General features: G+C 38.9%; 1 protein-coding gene across 3 annotated transcripts; it reads left to right on the top strand.

Annotated features, from left to right (window-relative positions):
- The first annotated feature begins 502 nt into the window (after nucleotides 1–502).
- On the top strand, nucleotides 503–7,300 carry mtfr1l (mitochondrial fission regulator 1-like). 3 transcript variants are annotated; one of them, XM_074660044.1, is made up of 8 exons: nucleotides 503–649; nucleotides 2,143–2,273; nucleotides 2,435–2,542; nucleotides 2,656–2,765; nucleotides 3,192–3,403; nucleotides 4,355–4,727; nucleotides 5,207–5,368; nucleotides 5,525–7,300. In XM_074660044.1, exons 2-7 carry the CDS (start codon nucleotides 2,259–2,261, stop codon nucleotides 5,322–5,324), a joined length of 936 nt encoding a protein of 311 aa, XP_074516145.1. In that variant the 5' UTR covers nucleotides 503–649; nucleotides 2,143–2,258; the 3' UTR covers nucleotides 5,325–5,368; nucleotides 5,525–7,300. The 3 variants fall into 3 exon arrangements, with proteins under 3 accessions (XP_074516145.1, XP_074516146.1, XP_074516144.1); XM_074660045.1 differs by having other exon boundaries at nucleotides 511–649; nucleotides 2,456–2,542; nucleotides 5,207–7,300; XM_074660043.1 differs by having other exon boundaries at nucleotides 511–649; nucleotides 5,207–7,300.
- The last annotated feature ends 7,585 nt before the right edge of the window (nucleotides 7,301–14,885 follow it).

Here is a 14,885-nt window from a genome sequence, read left to right as displayed (position 1 = left end):
ATCATCATTATTATTATTATTATTATTATTGTTGTTATATTATTATTGTTATTATTAATAATATTCTTTATTATTATTATTATTATTATTAGCATCATCATGTTTTAAATTATTATTATTATTATTAGCATCATCATCATTATGATAATTATTATTATTGTTATTATTATTGTTATTAAAAATAATATTATTTAAAAAAAGTATTATTAGCATCATCATCATTATTATTATTATTCTTATTCATAAGAATAAGAATAGGAATGAGAGTATTGTTATTGCTATTATTATTATTATTATTATTATTATTATTAATAATAATAATAATAATAATTAGAATAGGAATGAGAGTATTGTTATTGTGATTATGATTATAATTGTGATTATGATTATGATTATTATCATTATTATTATCTGTATTCAGCACTACTCACCTCCACCTCTGAGGGGCGCTGTTGTACAGGCTCTGATAAATGAAGCGCAGGAGGCTTCAGCCAATCAGATCACAGGAAAGAGAGGAACAGGACTTCCGGTAGCTAAAAAAACCAACACAACAAAACTCAACTCCAGTCTGCTGAAAGACGAAGAGAAGAAGCTGCTGCTCGTAAATAATTCAACTGCTCAGCTTTCCCAGATGCAGTCATAATACACCGTAAGTTGCGCTCTTGTAGTATTGATTGTATAATGTGAGGGTGAAGTGAAACACGGTGATAAACGGTGTTGTTAGTGAGCCGTTTGAGGGTCAACCGGGGGGCCGTTACTGCTGCTAGGTAACGCTAAAGCTAACTGACGGTCACTGTCTGTTGCGTAGCTACCGACTAACCTTAATGATGAACTGAGTACAGATATTCACTAATAACTACACTAAAGGTGTCTTTCTGTCGCTCACCGTGCTCCATCAACGGTACCGGCAGCCTGTACCGGTACCGGCAACACAATCAAAGCTAACTGTTAGTTAGCTATGTTAGAGCTGATGGTTTATACCTGCTCCAGATGTTGATGTAGTCATGGTGATAAAGTAGTACCAAGATTAGATAGCTGATCATTTTAATATCCACTTATTAATCATTTCAATGTTGTGTTTAGCTTATGAAGACAAACATGTTGAGCGTTCAAACCTAATTATTATGATTTCTTCTCCAGTATTCAGACCCAAAAAATATAAGATAAGATATTCCTTTATTTATTTATTTATTATTATTAATTTAGAGAAATTTGCAGTGTACAGCAGCAAAGGGCAAAAAACAAGAAGCATCAGCTAACACAGTAAAAAAAAAGTGCTAAACAAAGTGTAACAAAATATGAACCATTTAAATAGAATGAAGTATAAAAATAGAAGTATATACAGTATTATATATATATATATATATATATATATGCAGATTTCAGTGATATTACAAATGAAGGTTAGGTTAGGTTATATGCCAAGGTAAAGGTTATAAAGGTTATAAAGGTTAGGTTAGGTTATGTGCTAAGGTAAAGGTTATACAGGTTAGGTTAGGTTATGTGCCACGGTAGAGGTCATAAAGGTTAGGTTAGGTTATATGCCAAGGTAAAGGTTATAAAGGTTAGGTTATATGCCAAAAGCTCTAATGTTACTCTACCAATCACCTAGTAATAAAAAGTAACATTATATACATTTTAATGATACAAAAAATAGCAAAAACTAAGCATATTTTACATGATCAAAAGCTGTATCCACTTCGTGCATTTTACTTGAGATATGACTACAACAAGTTAATCAAGTCATCAAACTTCTGATTAGTTTTATGCCACTTAGCTATAATTTCTGCACTATACTCATTTTTAACAGTCTCTTCTGCTCTATATTCACTTTTTTAATAGTCCTGTATCACAGCTGTTACCCTGCACTATATTCAGTTTTAACAGTTTTCTTCATTTCCTTGTATTTTTATATCTGGTTTATTTTTTTGTACTTTGCACTACTAACTTTTTTACTGCTTTTTTACTAACATGTTTTGCACTATGGAACTGTGATGCTGGATACTTGAATTTCCCTCGGGATCAATAAAGTTACTATCTATCTATATATCTAAAAAATTGCCTTTATTTTGGTGGATGAAATAATGCAGTGTTCTCCTCCTGCTTGTGATGCTCTAACTAATCACCATTTTCTATCCAAAGGGTTGGCAGTCGCACTGACATGGCATCTGTCCACTGAGCTGCTCCGTCTTCAGCCACTGCGAGCACCAAGCATTGGTGTGCAGCTTCCCAGCGAATGAGACTGACCCACCATCACCATGGAAACAGACACAGTTAGTTTGCTTCCTTGCTGTTAATGATGTCTGTGCTTAACACTGTTTAACTTAACACTGCTTTTCTTCCACATGACTGCAGGAATGTAAATTATAGACTAATCCCTGACATTAAAAGTATTCCACTTTGTGTAGAGACTGTTTTAATATATGCTTTACAGGAAGTTATTCCTATCTGGCAGAATAAGCCTCATGGATCCACCCGTAGTGTTGTGAGAAGAATTGGTTCCACTCTACCACTCAGACCTCCACAAAGGGCATGTTTCCAGGTAAATATCAGGTCCTATAAGTCCTGCATTGTAATTGTTTTATCTATTAATTATATTCCCCTATTTTTGCAATATAAATACTTGTATATACAACATTAACTTGTGTTCTTCAGGAACTACCAGGCCTGCCCGCTCTTCGGCCCATGGATGGCCCTCTGGTTCCTACCTTGGCAGACATAGCCTGGATTGTCGCAGATGAAGAAGAAACTTATGCCAGAGTGAGGTAAATATCCAGTCATGTCCGAAGAGACATCCACCAAGGTTATGGAGTAGTGCCAAGTCACTGATCTATAATTGCATTATTCTAGAATCTCTGAGCTTGCACCTTAATAGGTGCACATGTGCAGCCTAAAGAAATGCAGTACTCCGTTATAATGTCCTGTTTTTGTGCTGTGTCAGAGAGGTGTTGATTCAGCTCTATGCTGATTTTTACAGCTGTAGGTAGCGGTAAAAACTGAACATTGTTGATTTAGTTAAGATGCAATTTATTGGATATAAACTGCTGGTAAAGTATTGATTAGTACTAGGATAGGAGTAGGTACAGGGCAAGAGAGACATCAGATGACATGCAGCATACGTCAAAAGCTGGACTCAAATAAAATAAAGATTACTATTCAGTAACACTGATTGGCCGCTCTTCTCCTTTCAGGAGTGACACTCGTCCTCTGAAACACGAATGGCGGCCCACGCCTCTCCTGGTGCTCCACAGAAACTCATCTGTACCCAACTTCCGCCGTGAGGGCAAAAGAATGGAGGGGCTTAGGAAGCCTGGGGTGACGGCAATGAACCGTACCACCGCTCTGCAGGACGAGCTCGGCAGACTCCGTGCACAGATCGCCAAGATTGTGGCAAGTGATTCTGGTGGGTAACCAAATCTAAAATTCAAGTGTACACAAAATATAAACTTGTCCAATGTGGATCTTGACCTTGGAATTTGATAAAAACTCTGGGACGTGGGAACTGGTTACACGCCCAACTTGACACTCTCTTTATTGATACTTCATCATAAAGCTGATTTAAAATTGCTTTATTGAGCCTGTGATTCACCACTGAGTTACTATCTTCATGTGACTGTGATCTTTTTGTTGCCAAGTGGGCTGCCCTGATTCTCCTAAAGCTCTTTGGTACTAAGTTGTCTTGGCATCAGTTTGTAGGTCAGTGGCAAAAGATAATCTCTGCAGTTGCGTGTCACTCATTGAAAACAGGGATGTCACGAGAAAGTGTCACATATTCACATGTATTGTATTCCCACTGGTTTTAAACATACTTTCTGATGTTGTCTAAAGGAGCCCCACAAAGAACTTCAACTATCTAATTAAAACTCTATTGTTAAGCGAGCCTGCTTCCTAAATTCTGTTAATGTTTTGCCGTGAGATGGTCTGTGAACAGGGGAAGGACCTCATACAGCCCAGGACTTCATGCTCCGTGATAGTGTCATGTGTTTTCAAATCAATGATGCAGTTAAGCTGTGAGGTAGGTAATATGATCCGAGAAGCATTATGGCTTTCAAGGGGAGCTATACAACAATAAATCCTTGTCTCATGAAGAAATCACTTACTGCTAAGAGAAAATGTGATTGGATTATAGACTCTCCCACTGCACTCCACTCAAGGTATAATTGTACCTGAGAGGAGAGCTACTGAAAGCAACAATAGCATATCTATACGCAAGCTTCAAATTCACATTAGAAATGGCATCTGAGCTCTGAGCTTTTGATATTTAGAGTTGCTTTGTTTGTTTCTCTCAACACTGTCTAACTCAAACTTCACTGACAGACTCATTTCTCTACCCTGCTCCTCCTCTTTCTTTCAGGCTCCAACCCCCTGACCCCTGACCTGCTCTCCCCCGACGACACAAGTATGAGCTTCTCCATGGCGCCTTTCGAGACAGCGCCCTACCAGCCGGCCGCCACGGCTGCCGCTTCCTTTGTCATCAGTGATGTCACGGAGGAGGAAGAAGAAGAAGAGGAGGAGGAAGAAGATGTTGTCTCTGTAGTGTCAGAGCTTGTCCCTGACCCTGTGCCGCCTGTTTCCATGACGGCGTCTGCGACCTTTGACCTGGACAGACCCAGCATGGACTACCGGGAGGCAGAGGAGGATACAGTGTCGCTATCAAAGTCCACCAGCTTTGCTGATGTTATGGACATCCTGAAGGACATGAACCGCATGAAGATGAGCAAAGACAGGTAAGAGTTAGCGGGCCGAACACTACAACACTATTCATTATGAGTTTGCTTATTTGTTATGTGTTTGTCTTATAAGGTCACATTTGCCGAACAGACAGCGGTATCTTCTGATCTTACTCTTGGCAAGAAAGCAAATAAGCATATTTACCAAAATGCTGAACTATTCTTTTAAAGAAAATTCCTTGTAAAAGGGGCGAGATGTAAGAATCAGAAATTGCTTGTTAGCAGTGAGACCTGTGGCCGTTAAGTCGACGACAGTCAGCGTCCTGTTGCTCGCGCTTGTGCTCGCACTATGTAGATGTGAGCGAGCATCGGTCAAAACAGTGAGGCGACACAGGTTACAACCTGTTCACACATTTTAAAAAGTTATACGTGTAAAAACGTGCATACAGTCCCTTTTTAATACGCTAATATTTCTATATAAAGTTATACCCTGTAATTCATGGTTTGTATTTTTTGGTGTGTGTGTGTCACTGCAGGTACAACAGAGGCTGTACGTCTCTCAGAGAGGAGGACTCTGCCTCTCTGATTTCAGAAGCTCTGAGGAAAAAGTTTGTCCTGAAGGAAGAAGATACTGACGCTATGAAACGGAAGTAGCCTGATCACGTGTTTATCATCAATACCCGATCCTGCTGCTCCATGTAAGTCAGGACAGGATTGTAGACACTAGTTTTTTTTTTAATATTTTGTATTGACGGCATGTGTGGTCTGTTACCCTTGTTAATGTATGCAGTGGCAGAACGTTTTAGCTCACTTGTGGGTTCTTAGTTGTTTTTTCTCTCCCTTGTTATTTTTAGGCCTTTGCCTGTGGAATATGTACCCATGGATCCACAACTTTGCTCCTCAGACCCGAGGCAATAGCTGTTTGCCAGAACTAGAACAAATAAACACTTTGTCCCAGACATTCAGAACCAAATGTTTACCTCACAGTGCCGGTGCAGTGTGAGGGGGGACAGCCTACTCTTGATAACAATAATCGGTCTCAGCACTGCATCGCATTTTGCATCCAGTTTATTTCTTTCTGAAAAAAAAGTCTTATGTTTCAATTTATTTTGAATTAGGACTCAACAGACTGCTGGAGACTTGCTCTGTGTCTGGGCTTTTTTTTTTTATTTTAGATGCAATTTTTTGGGATCCTGTTATAGCACGTTGTGGAAGGGCTGACATCCAAACAAACATAACAACGTTTCTGGACTTAAATTGAGGAATGTCCCTTTAAAAAGCCTTTCATCCATCCTGCTATAAAGAGAGTTCTTTGTTCCTTTTTGTTTTTTTCACAGAAGAGATGCAAATATACATTTTTTGTTTGTTTTTTTCAGTTGTGTTAAGAAGTCCTCTAACATACTTGAAAGATATTTTATGTACAAATGAAACACATCTAATATACATGCTGAGATGTACTGTATCTTATCAGACGTGTGTGTGTGAGAGAATATAACTTCAGATCTGTGCTGTTAATATTTGCATTACAGGTCTGGGTTTGCAACTGTGCACAGCATCGTGTTCAGTATGTTGCTTGCTCCACTGCACCTGTCCTCTTGTTTGTGATTAGCATATAGATTGATAGTCACTGAACCACAGGACACTGATTTTGAAACCCAAACTGAAAGGAGCAAGAATATGCTGATGATATAGTTTAAAGAGTGAATTGTACGGTGTAAAAATCAAAAGAAGTGTGTGAGTGAATTCTGCACCCATCATTGTTTGTGTTTCTAGTAAAGGCAACAGCGGACATACACACATTTCACACCTGTGTAGATTGTTCTAAGTACCTGAAACCACCTTTTTTTTATGACGCAACATTAAAGAGGTGATCTCAGTTTGGGCAGAGACAACTAGAGCTATGTGCAAGAGTGCTTTTACATCATTCTGTATGCAAAGTTGTGACAAAGCCATGGGTGAAATGCTGGTCTGAGTCACGATGATGATAACTATGAATAGTCTTGTTGACGCCTTACCACAGATCTAATGCCTGTTCCTAAGCCTGATTTTATTCCCATATTAGTTCAAGTGCCATGGGTTTGTTTTAATCAGCCCACCCCTCATTGCCTGCCCTTTTCCTGAATGTGCCCTGCATCCTCATCTTTATTACAAACACACCAGTTGTGTGTGTGGTAATGCTGAATCCTTAAAAATAACCCCTCACAAGAAAAGACTTGCTTGAAATGACTTGTTATTTCCCTTTTACCTCCACATGTCACTTCTCCTCTGTTTTTCATCCGTCACGTTTATGCCTACATGACTGGGGAGTCCTTTAGTGTAGTTTTACGGTGTGAAAAGTTACAGCTAAGTGTGTGTCACTGTATGCGGTGGAGTTAAAGTATGTTTTGTCTTGCTAGAATTGGCCCCTTAACTTGTCTTTGGTGATCTTCTCAATTTCCTCATTGGACAGAGTGAAAACTACTATATGCGAGTTTAAATATATTCATTGTGTGTCTGTACTTACGATGTTGAACCTTACACAGCAGACTCTGCCAATTGCATCACTAGTCCTGAGCCCACCACCACCTGTATGTATGGTTTTTGTCTTGTTAGGACTTGTAAATAAAGTTTGGCTGATGTTTTGAAACTGACTGTGTTGTCTGTGGGAACTGTTCGTTTGTTTTTTGCAGTACCAAGTATCACCACATGGGGGCAGTGCAGGCGAACAAAATTAATACTTTGGGATTATTAGGAGCTATAGAGAAAGTGGGATGGGGATATAGGCTTTTACATTCAGTTTAATATGGTGGAGGAAGTATTGAGATATCTGACTTAGTAAAAGTAAAAGCAATAGCACAGTTTAAAAGTATTCCTTTACAAGTTTAAGTCAAAATTGCATTTAAATATTATCAGCAAAATGGACTTTAGTATCAAAAGTAAATACTCATTATGCAGAATGGCACCATACAGACTGTTATTTTTATCATGTAGATAATATTGGTCTATTATTATTGATGTGTTTGCATCATTTCAATGCTGATTAATTAATTGATTGACGATTAATTAATCGACTAATTGGTTGTTTTGGTCTCAGTCGACTAAGATTTCTTAAGTCGATTTTTTTCCTGCTGAATGACGTATTTCCAAGAAACCTATGAGCACATCTCTGGTAAATACAAGATTTAAAGTGGTGCTTTTGTCTGATTCTTCGTGGAGAAACTCAGTTTCACAAATCTGTCAATTAAGTGAGAAGTCGTGTTATAGTCGACTAAGAATTACTGGTGGGTTGTTTAATCTATATAATAATGTGTATTACTTTATAAAAATTAGCATATATCTCTTATACAACCCTACAAAGTAACTATTAAAAAGGAGTAAAAAAAATAAAAAATGTTATACTCTGAAATGTAGTGGGAAAGAGGAAGATGCATAAAATAAAAATGGTAAATAGTACAGTACTTGAGTAAATGTACCTCCATCACTGATATAAACATGAATTTGACCACCTTATATGGATGTTACTATAAGGTTTATGTGCCTGGAATAGGAAATCACGTCACTTTTTCAGCTGTATGAAACTTGACAGTCATAACATGTAGTAGGCTTCCTCTTCACTTGATCACACCATGGGGGGTCTGCACTTGGATAATTGTTAACCCACATTTTTTTCCCATTTCCTGTTCTTTCCCAAGATGGTCCGACCCCTCAGTGAGTCACACAGTCTATTTTCTGTCAGAGTCCTTGGCCTACTTTGTCCCTTTACCTTCCACAATGGACTTTTTACCTATTTTAGATACAGGGAGATGTCTGTGGAGAGCTCAATTAATAGGGCTCAGTGTCAAAATGAGGCTCTCTTAAACCTATAAATACAGGCCTTTAGTTCAAAGTGACTTTGGCACATTTTCATCACTACGAGACTTGCGAAAAAGAATTTAAAAGCAGGTTAATAATAAACATGTGAATGAGCAGTTTCTGGAGGTCCCCCTGGAGCTGTTGAAAGGCCTCTCACAATAAGGTGACTATCAGAGATATAAAACAGTGACTACATTGTTGTTCTGTGAAATATGAGTCACATTTAAATATGTTTAAAGTATGTTTAACAGTCTACAGCCATGCTTGCATAAACAGCAGTGCTTTGAGCAAAATGCTTTGAGTTAACATGCTCACAATGGCAGTGCTAAAATGTTGACTGTTTACATTGTTTCCCATGTTAGTATGCTTACATTTGTGCAGCAAGTGCAGCTGTGGATCATGGGAATATCATACATTTTTCAGGTATTTGGCCATAATCCAAAGTATTGGATAAAATTACAACTTTGGTCTGATGATGGTGCTGGATGTCATGAATGTTTGCACCAAATTTCATGGCAATCCATCCAATAGTTGTGATATTTCAGTCTGGATTAAAGTGGTGGACTGACCAAAAGACTGACATTGCCATTCATAGAGCCACACAGCTAGCATGGCTAAAAAGCATTCATTATTTCTGTAAATTTACTGTATCTCCTACTGTGATTTAACATGTAAAATGGCATTAAATTTGGTGCATATAGTGACTTGTTTATGACTCAAAACACAAACTTTATTATTTGATCTTGACTTTAGTGTTGACTCACCAAGCATAAACTTTGTGACTTGCAAGGCATTGACTTTGTCTCAGCTATTGTCTCTTCATGTGTCTCTGGTTTGGCCGACTCAGCACCACCCACCATGACAGGGCAGTAGCTGCAGCCAAGTTCCCGCTCGGTCTGTGATAAGTGTCAGTGAAGCAAGCAGCAGACACGCCAACAGGTAGAGTATCTGTCATACTGACTGGTCAGCGTGGCTCCTCCATCTCCCTGAGCCTCAGGGCTTTTTATCAATGTCTCCTTGTGTTGCTGGAAGCTCTTCATAAGGAGACCTGTCGTGTTTGCTGTGCCGCCCAGAGGCTGTCAGGTTTTCAAGCCCATTTGTTACTTTCAGGAACAATATGATTCAAAGGAATTGCTTTGTGGTTTCCCCTTCATGGAGGGTGAATTGTCTTGTGACTTGAAGTTTTACTTTGGACAGAAACATTGTCAGGGTTTTTTGGTTTTGATTAATCTGTCTGACAAATGTGTCGAGCACCGCTGCGATATGGAGGGTGATTGCTGAGCTACAGCTGAGCTGAAGTGAAACCGGGGGAGCAGAGATCACTCCATCACTCTCATAGAGCAGGTGTTACAGAAAACATGTCACAGTAGGTTGTATTTATTGCCACCCTTCTGGGACTGACAGGAAATGCCTTCATTCACGGTTCACATCTTATTAGCATTCCCAATTCTTAAAATAATAGTTTAAGGTGCCGGGAAATGATTTTATCATCAAAGAGAAGCAACTAAACAAAGTGTTATCTTGTAAATACAAATGTGTTTTTCTACTTGTAGCTTTCCAAATCGCAAAATAGAAATGAATCACCAGTGAAATATTGTCAGGCAGAAGCTTTTGAATCGACACTGATGCCTGACATTGAGAACAAACTGAAAGCGCTCGTTATCTTTAATGCTTTAACATCAGATTTTTACTCATAACTGACAATGAATAAATACTGATTCACCCATTATCTAAAAGGGTGTCTGGGATTGAATTTTAGATGTGAACTATAAGAAAACAGACATTTTTCATGACATTTATCTTATTTGTACATTTGAACCATAGGTTTTTTGTAATTTCCCTCCAAATACAACTTAAATATGAATTATTTAATGCATAAGTTGCATGCATCACAGTGAAGGAGTGCTTTATTTAAAATAAATATGTCTACACATAACTAAAAATGGTTTTATTTTGGCGGGAAAGTTAACTGTGTTGTGTATGGAGACAGTATTGATTAAATGTTGGACACATGTTTGCCCTTATAGATTTATTTTTCAACATTTAATCGTGACTTATGGGGATTTTTCAACCTCAACCACATTGCAACTTTTCTGACCAAATCTCATGTAAGGGATAATGTACAGCGAGCGGGTCCTGCATCACCCTGTCAGAGTTTATTTCGCTGCAATGACCATCTCCCGCTGCACATTATCCCGCTTATCACACGGCTACTCACTTAAAGGTCCCATATCATGCTCATTTTCAGGTTCATACTTGTATTTTGTGTTTCTACTAGAACATGTTTACATGCTATAATGTTAAAAAAACACTTTATTTTCCTCATACAGTCTGCTTGAATATACCTGTATTTACCCTCTGTCTGAAACGCTCCGTTTTAGCGCATTTCAACGGAATTGTTGACCATGTAATGATCTATATAATTGTATATTTGTGACCTCACAAATGGACAGAAATCCAATTTCTGAATACCGGCTTTGTGTATTTCTCCGTATATTGAGTGTTTTGATAATCTAACAGTATTTATATATGACTTAAACCTGCTTTACAATATAAAAGACATGCAAATTTCACTTTTTACAACATGGGACTTTTAAGAAATCAATAATTTGACAAAAAAATGGTCCTCCAGAGTTCGACATCAGAACTGTGTCCATGGTAATGGTCTGCTATAAAGAAATAACAGACCGTAGAATGCTGAAATTGACCAATCAGAATAGAGTATTCAACACATTTTGCTATCAGGGTACAAGTACATTTAGCACAAGAGTTTAGCAAATTGTTTCCTCAGTGTGGTTATGAAGTTGTACCCTTTTGTTTGGATAGAAATGACATGATTGATGTTTTCTAGACTGAATGGCCTTCAACTTTGGAAATACGAGAGGAAATACCAGAGGTAGAGTGCACTGAGCTTCATGATGATCAAAACAGCTCCCAAACTCTGTCCTCCTCATTATCCACATGACAGGAAGTATACCGGAGAGCCAAGAGCTCCCCTTATCACCCAAATACAAATACTAATCATCCTCCTCTTTTGACAGAAAAGGTCATCGTAATAAACCCCATTAGCTGCTGCAGCTTAAATGGTCTGATCCTGGTTTGACTCCACACCAACTTGATGTCGGCAAGACGTTTCAATTGTTTCAGAAATAGAAAGAAAATTACAAGAATGTGTAAAAACGTAACAGCTTTTTTGTGCGTTTGTCTGCGTGTTGAGTGTCATCTCCAGTGTTGTATCGTAGCAACAACCAGCTGAATGAAGCCGACACTGAGTGGATGGCAAGGGTCTGGGGGAACACGAGCGATGCATCTGCTGCTCCCACCCGCCCACCCAACCCTCCCCCAGTGTCACCCACGCATCCGCCCGCGTCATCAAGACACAAAACTAACACTTATGACTCACAACAGGAACAGCTCAACGAGAGCGGCTGCAGCTCCATTGAATTCACACTGTTGTTTCTATTTTTGGACCTTTGTAGTGTTTCTGTCTTATTAGTGGGCTTGCCCTCTAAACATGATTGCGTTGTGATGCAAAGTAAATTGCGTCCATAAGTGGACCTGATGACGGTACTTAAGTGCGGCGTTGCGTTGCGCTGCCACTCACTGCAACACTGTGGTGAACCTGTTGCTCCTATTTTAGTGTTGTGTTTAAAGGACCAGAGTGTAACAATTAGGGGGGATTTATTTGCAGAGATGGAACATAATATAAATAAGTATGTTTTCTTTAACATAAAATCAGCTGAAAATAAAAGTTGTTGTGTTTTCGTTGGCTTAGAATGAGCCGTTTATACTGTATCTACATAGGGAGTAAGTCCTCTCCTCATGTAGTCAATCATGTTGCTCCGCCGTGTTTCAACAGTAGCCCAGAACGGACAAACTAAACACTGTTAACTTTTCCTGCTTGGGCCAGAGTTGATACGGTTACCCGTTCTGAAGTTAATCACTCCACTCAGCCGCCGGGAAACAACACATTGGAAACCTCTGTTTCTCTTGAGGTGCTGCAGCATTTACTTCTGCACAAACTGCAACTTCCATTGTACATTCACTAGATATTCTCGCTGAATTCCTCTTTAACCACTTTCCTAACACTGCGTTCTTTCACATTTTTGGAAACATGTTTTGGGAAATACCCTTTGCTTTCTTGCTGAGAGTTTGATGAGAAGATTAATACCACTTTCACATCTGAAAAATAGGAAGTTACAGCCAGCAGCTGGTTATCTAGTCTATATAAGATGCTTTGTCACGGCCGTCGGTGTTCCATACCGCAGCACAAGGCACCCTTTAGTGCCGGTATAAGACGTACCAGGCTTTCCATCAACTATGTAAACCCATCCGTGGCAACAGTGAACGCTTTGGGAAAGTGCGCTGTTCACAACGTTAAATCACCCAACAAGGTTGTTTTTTCCTAAACCTAACTAAGTGGTTTTGTTGCCTAATCCTAAACAAGTATTTTTTGTTTAATTCACAACATTAAGCACGTGTTTACTGCGACCGAGATGTGACACCGAGGTGTCTGACAAAGCGTCAGTATGTGACGAGTTGGGATGAGAATGTGATGATAACACTGGACAAGGAAACAGCTAGCCTGGCTCTGTCCAAAGAAACACAATCTGCCTATCAGCATCTCTAAAGCTCACCAATTAATATGCTATATTTAGTTTAGAAACCAAAATGTAAAAATGTCATCTTGTGGTTTTACGTGGGACTATTTCTTGGCCGGGATTAATGACTTCCTAGCTGTAACCCCGTTTCCAGTCTTTGTACTAATCTAAGATAATACGCTTTTGTCTGTAGCCTTATATTCAACAGACCAACATGAAAGTGGTTTCAATGTTCTCATTTAACTATCGGCAAGAAAGTGAGTAACATTTTTTTCCAAAATGTCAAATTATTCGTTTAACTGTGGCCTCCAAAGACGTGATGAATGAAAAATAGAAGCAAAAGCGAACAGCGTAATGGCGAGGGATTACAGATGAGGCTGATGGGATCTGTATTAGGACAGCACAGATATCTGGGGTGTGTTCATATCCATCATTTTACTCCGTTAATTGGAGCAAGTCATCACCGTGGCCTTGTTTCAGACTGCCAGCTCCTCATGTGTGACAACTGGCATTCATCAGCTACCGTAGTAGGAACATATCTCAAAAGAGTTTTCAGGAAATGGTAATTTTGTGAAATAAGGCCCTGAATAGCCTCCAGAAGATTAGGTAAATCAAGGAAAGTATAAAACTATCCCAGGTTCGTGACTGTTTAAAGAAATTCAGAGGGAGACACAGAAAATGCCCATTTCCTTTTTCTTCCTCTCTCTTTTTTCCTCTCAGCTCAGAGTCACGATTTGATAAGAAATTGATAAGAGCCGGTTTGTGAGTCCCAGATGGTACCCCAGTATCGGGGCCTATGTGGCAGCCATTCATAAATGATGCAGTTTCTGTAGAGAGAACCCAATACGCTCTCCAAGTACTGTATTTGTGATATTTATGCATGTATAGTTGGTTGAATTACATAGTTTACTTCAAAAATACTGTTTATCCTTCACTGCCAGAGGTGATTAAATAAACATTTACAGGACCTGCGTTACTAAATTATTTGGATGATGATTTTTAAGCTGATGAGCTTTCTATTTAAAGTTTATTGAAACATTTTACCTGTTTACCCAACCAACCAACTATGGAGCCATGAGCCATCTTTAATGTCTCCAGGGCCAGATTAACCTGCTAGAGGACCCTTATTAAACTTTATTGCTTTAAATATTACCAAATAAAACTGTGATTAATAAAATAACCACAATTGCTGCAAAGGCAACATGAGGCCTTCAGGGCTCAAAAAAGCCATTTTAAAATTAGGTAACTCATAGTTGTGGTTTAGCACCAGGTAAATCACTGTCTAACATAAGTAAATCTTGTGGTGCTGCAAGCGGAGATGAAACAACTGGTGCCAAATGATTAAAACAGATATGATTAAAGGCCAGAATATAAAAAACAGCATATATGTCGTCATCATTTGCACATTTCACTTTAAGGACTGTAAAGGGTATTGCATGCCTATTGCATCCGACTGGCAGCGCTGAAGTGCTCATAAATACACTTGAGGAATGTCCTCAGGCGTATGATAAGCATCTCCACAACGGTGTAAATATATATGAATGAAACACTGCAGAGAAACAGAGAGACTGCTAACTAGCTCCCTTGTTACCACAGGAATTGGCATAGCAACCAGTAAAGCCCAGCTAGCCATGTTTTATGGGGATTAACAGCACGGTTGGATCCTTTCTTTAATAAATCAGATTGCTTGGCTGAACCGACCCGTGGTATAAATAAAACACCTCACTTCAGGCAAAACCGTGTGAAGACAAGACTGGTGGTTCCACATCCACTGCATGTTTGA

This window comes from Sebastes fasciatus, chromosome 15 (assembly GCF_043250625.1).
Source record: "Sebastes fasciatus isolate fSebFas1 chromosome 15, fSebFas1.pri, whole genome shotgun sequence".
In the NCBI taxonomy this organism is placed as follows: Eukaryota; Metazoa; Chordata; class Actinopteri; order Perciformes; family Sebastidae; genus Sebastes; species Sebastes fasciatus.
Note: the sequence above shows the minus strand (reverse complement) of the source record. Positions and strands in the feature narration are given on the sequence as shown.

Coding starts and splice junctions, on each gene's coding strand:
- mtfr1l (XM_074660044.1), top strand. Junction 2,766..3,191: donor GAAACTTATGCCAGAGTGAG/GTAAATATCCAG, acceptor TTCTCCTTTCAG/GAGTGACACTCGTCCTCTGA. Junction 3,404..4,354: donor GATTGTGGCAAGTGATTCTG/GTGGGTAACCAA, acceptor TCTTTCTTTCAG/GCTCCAACCCCCTGACCCCT.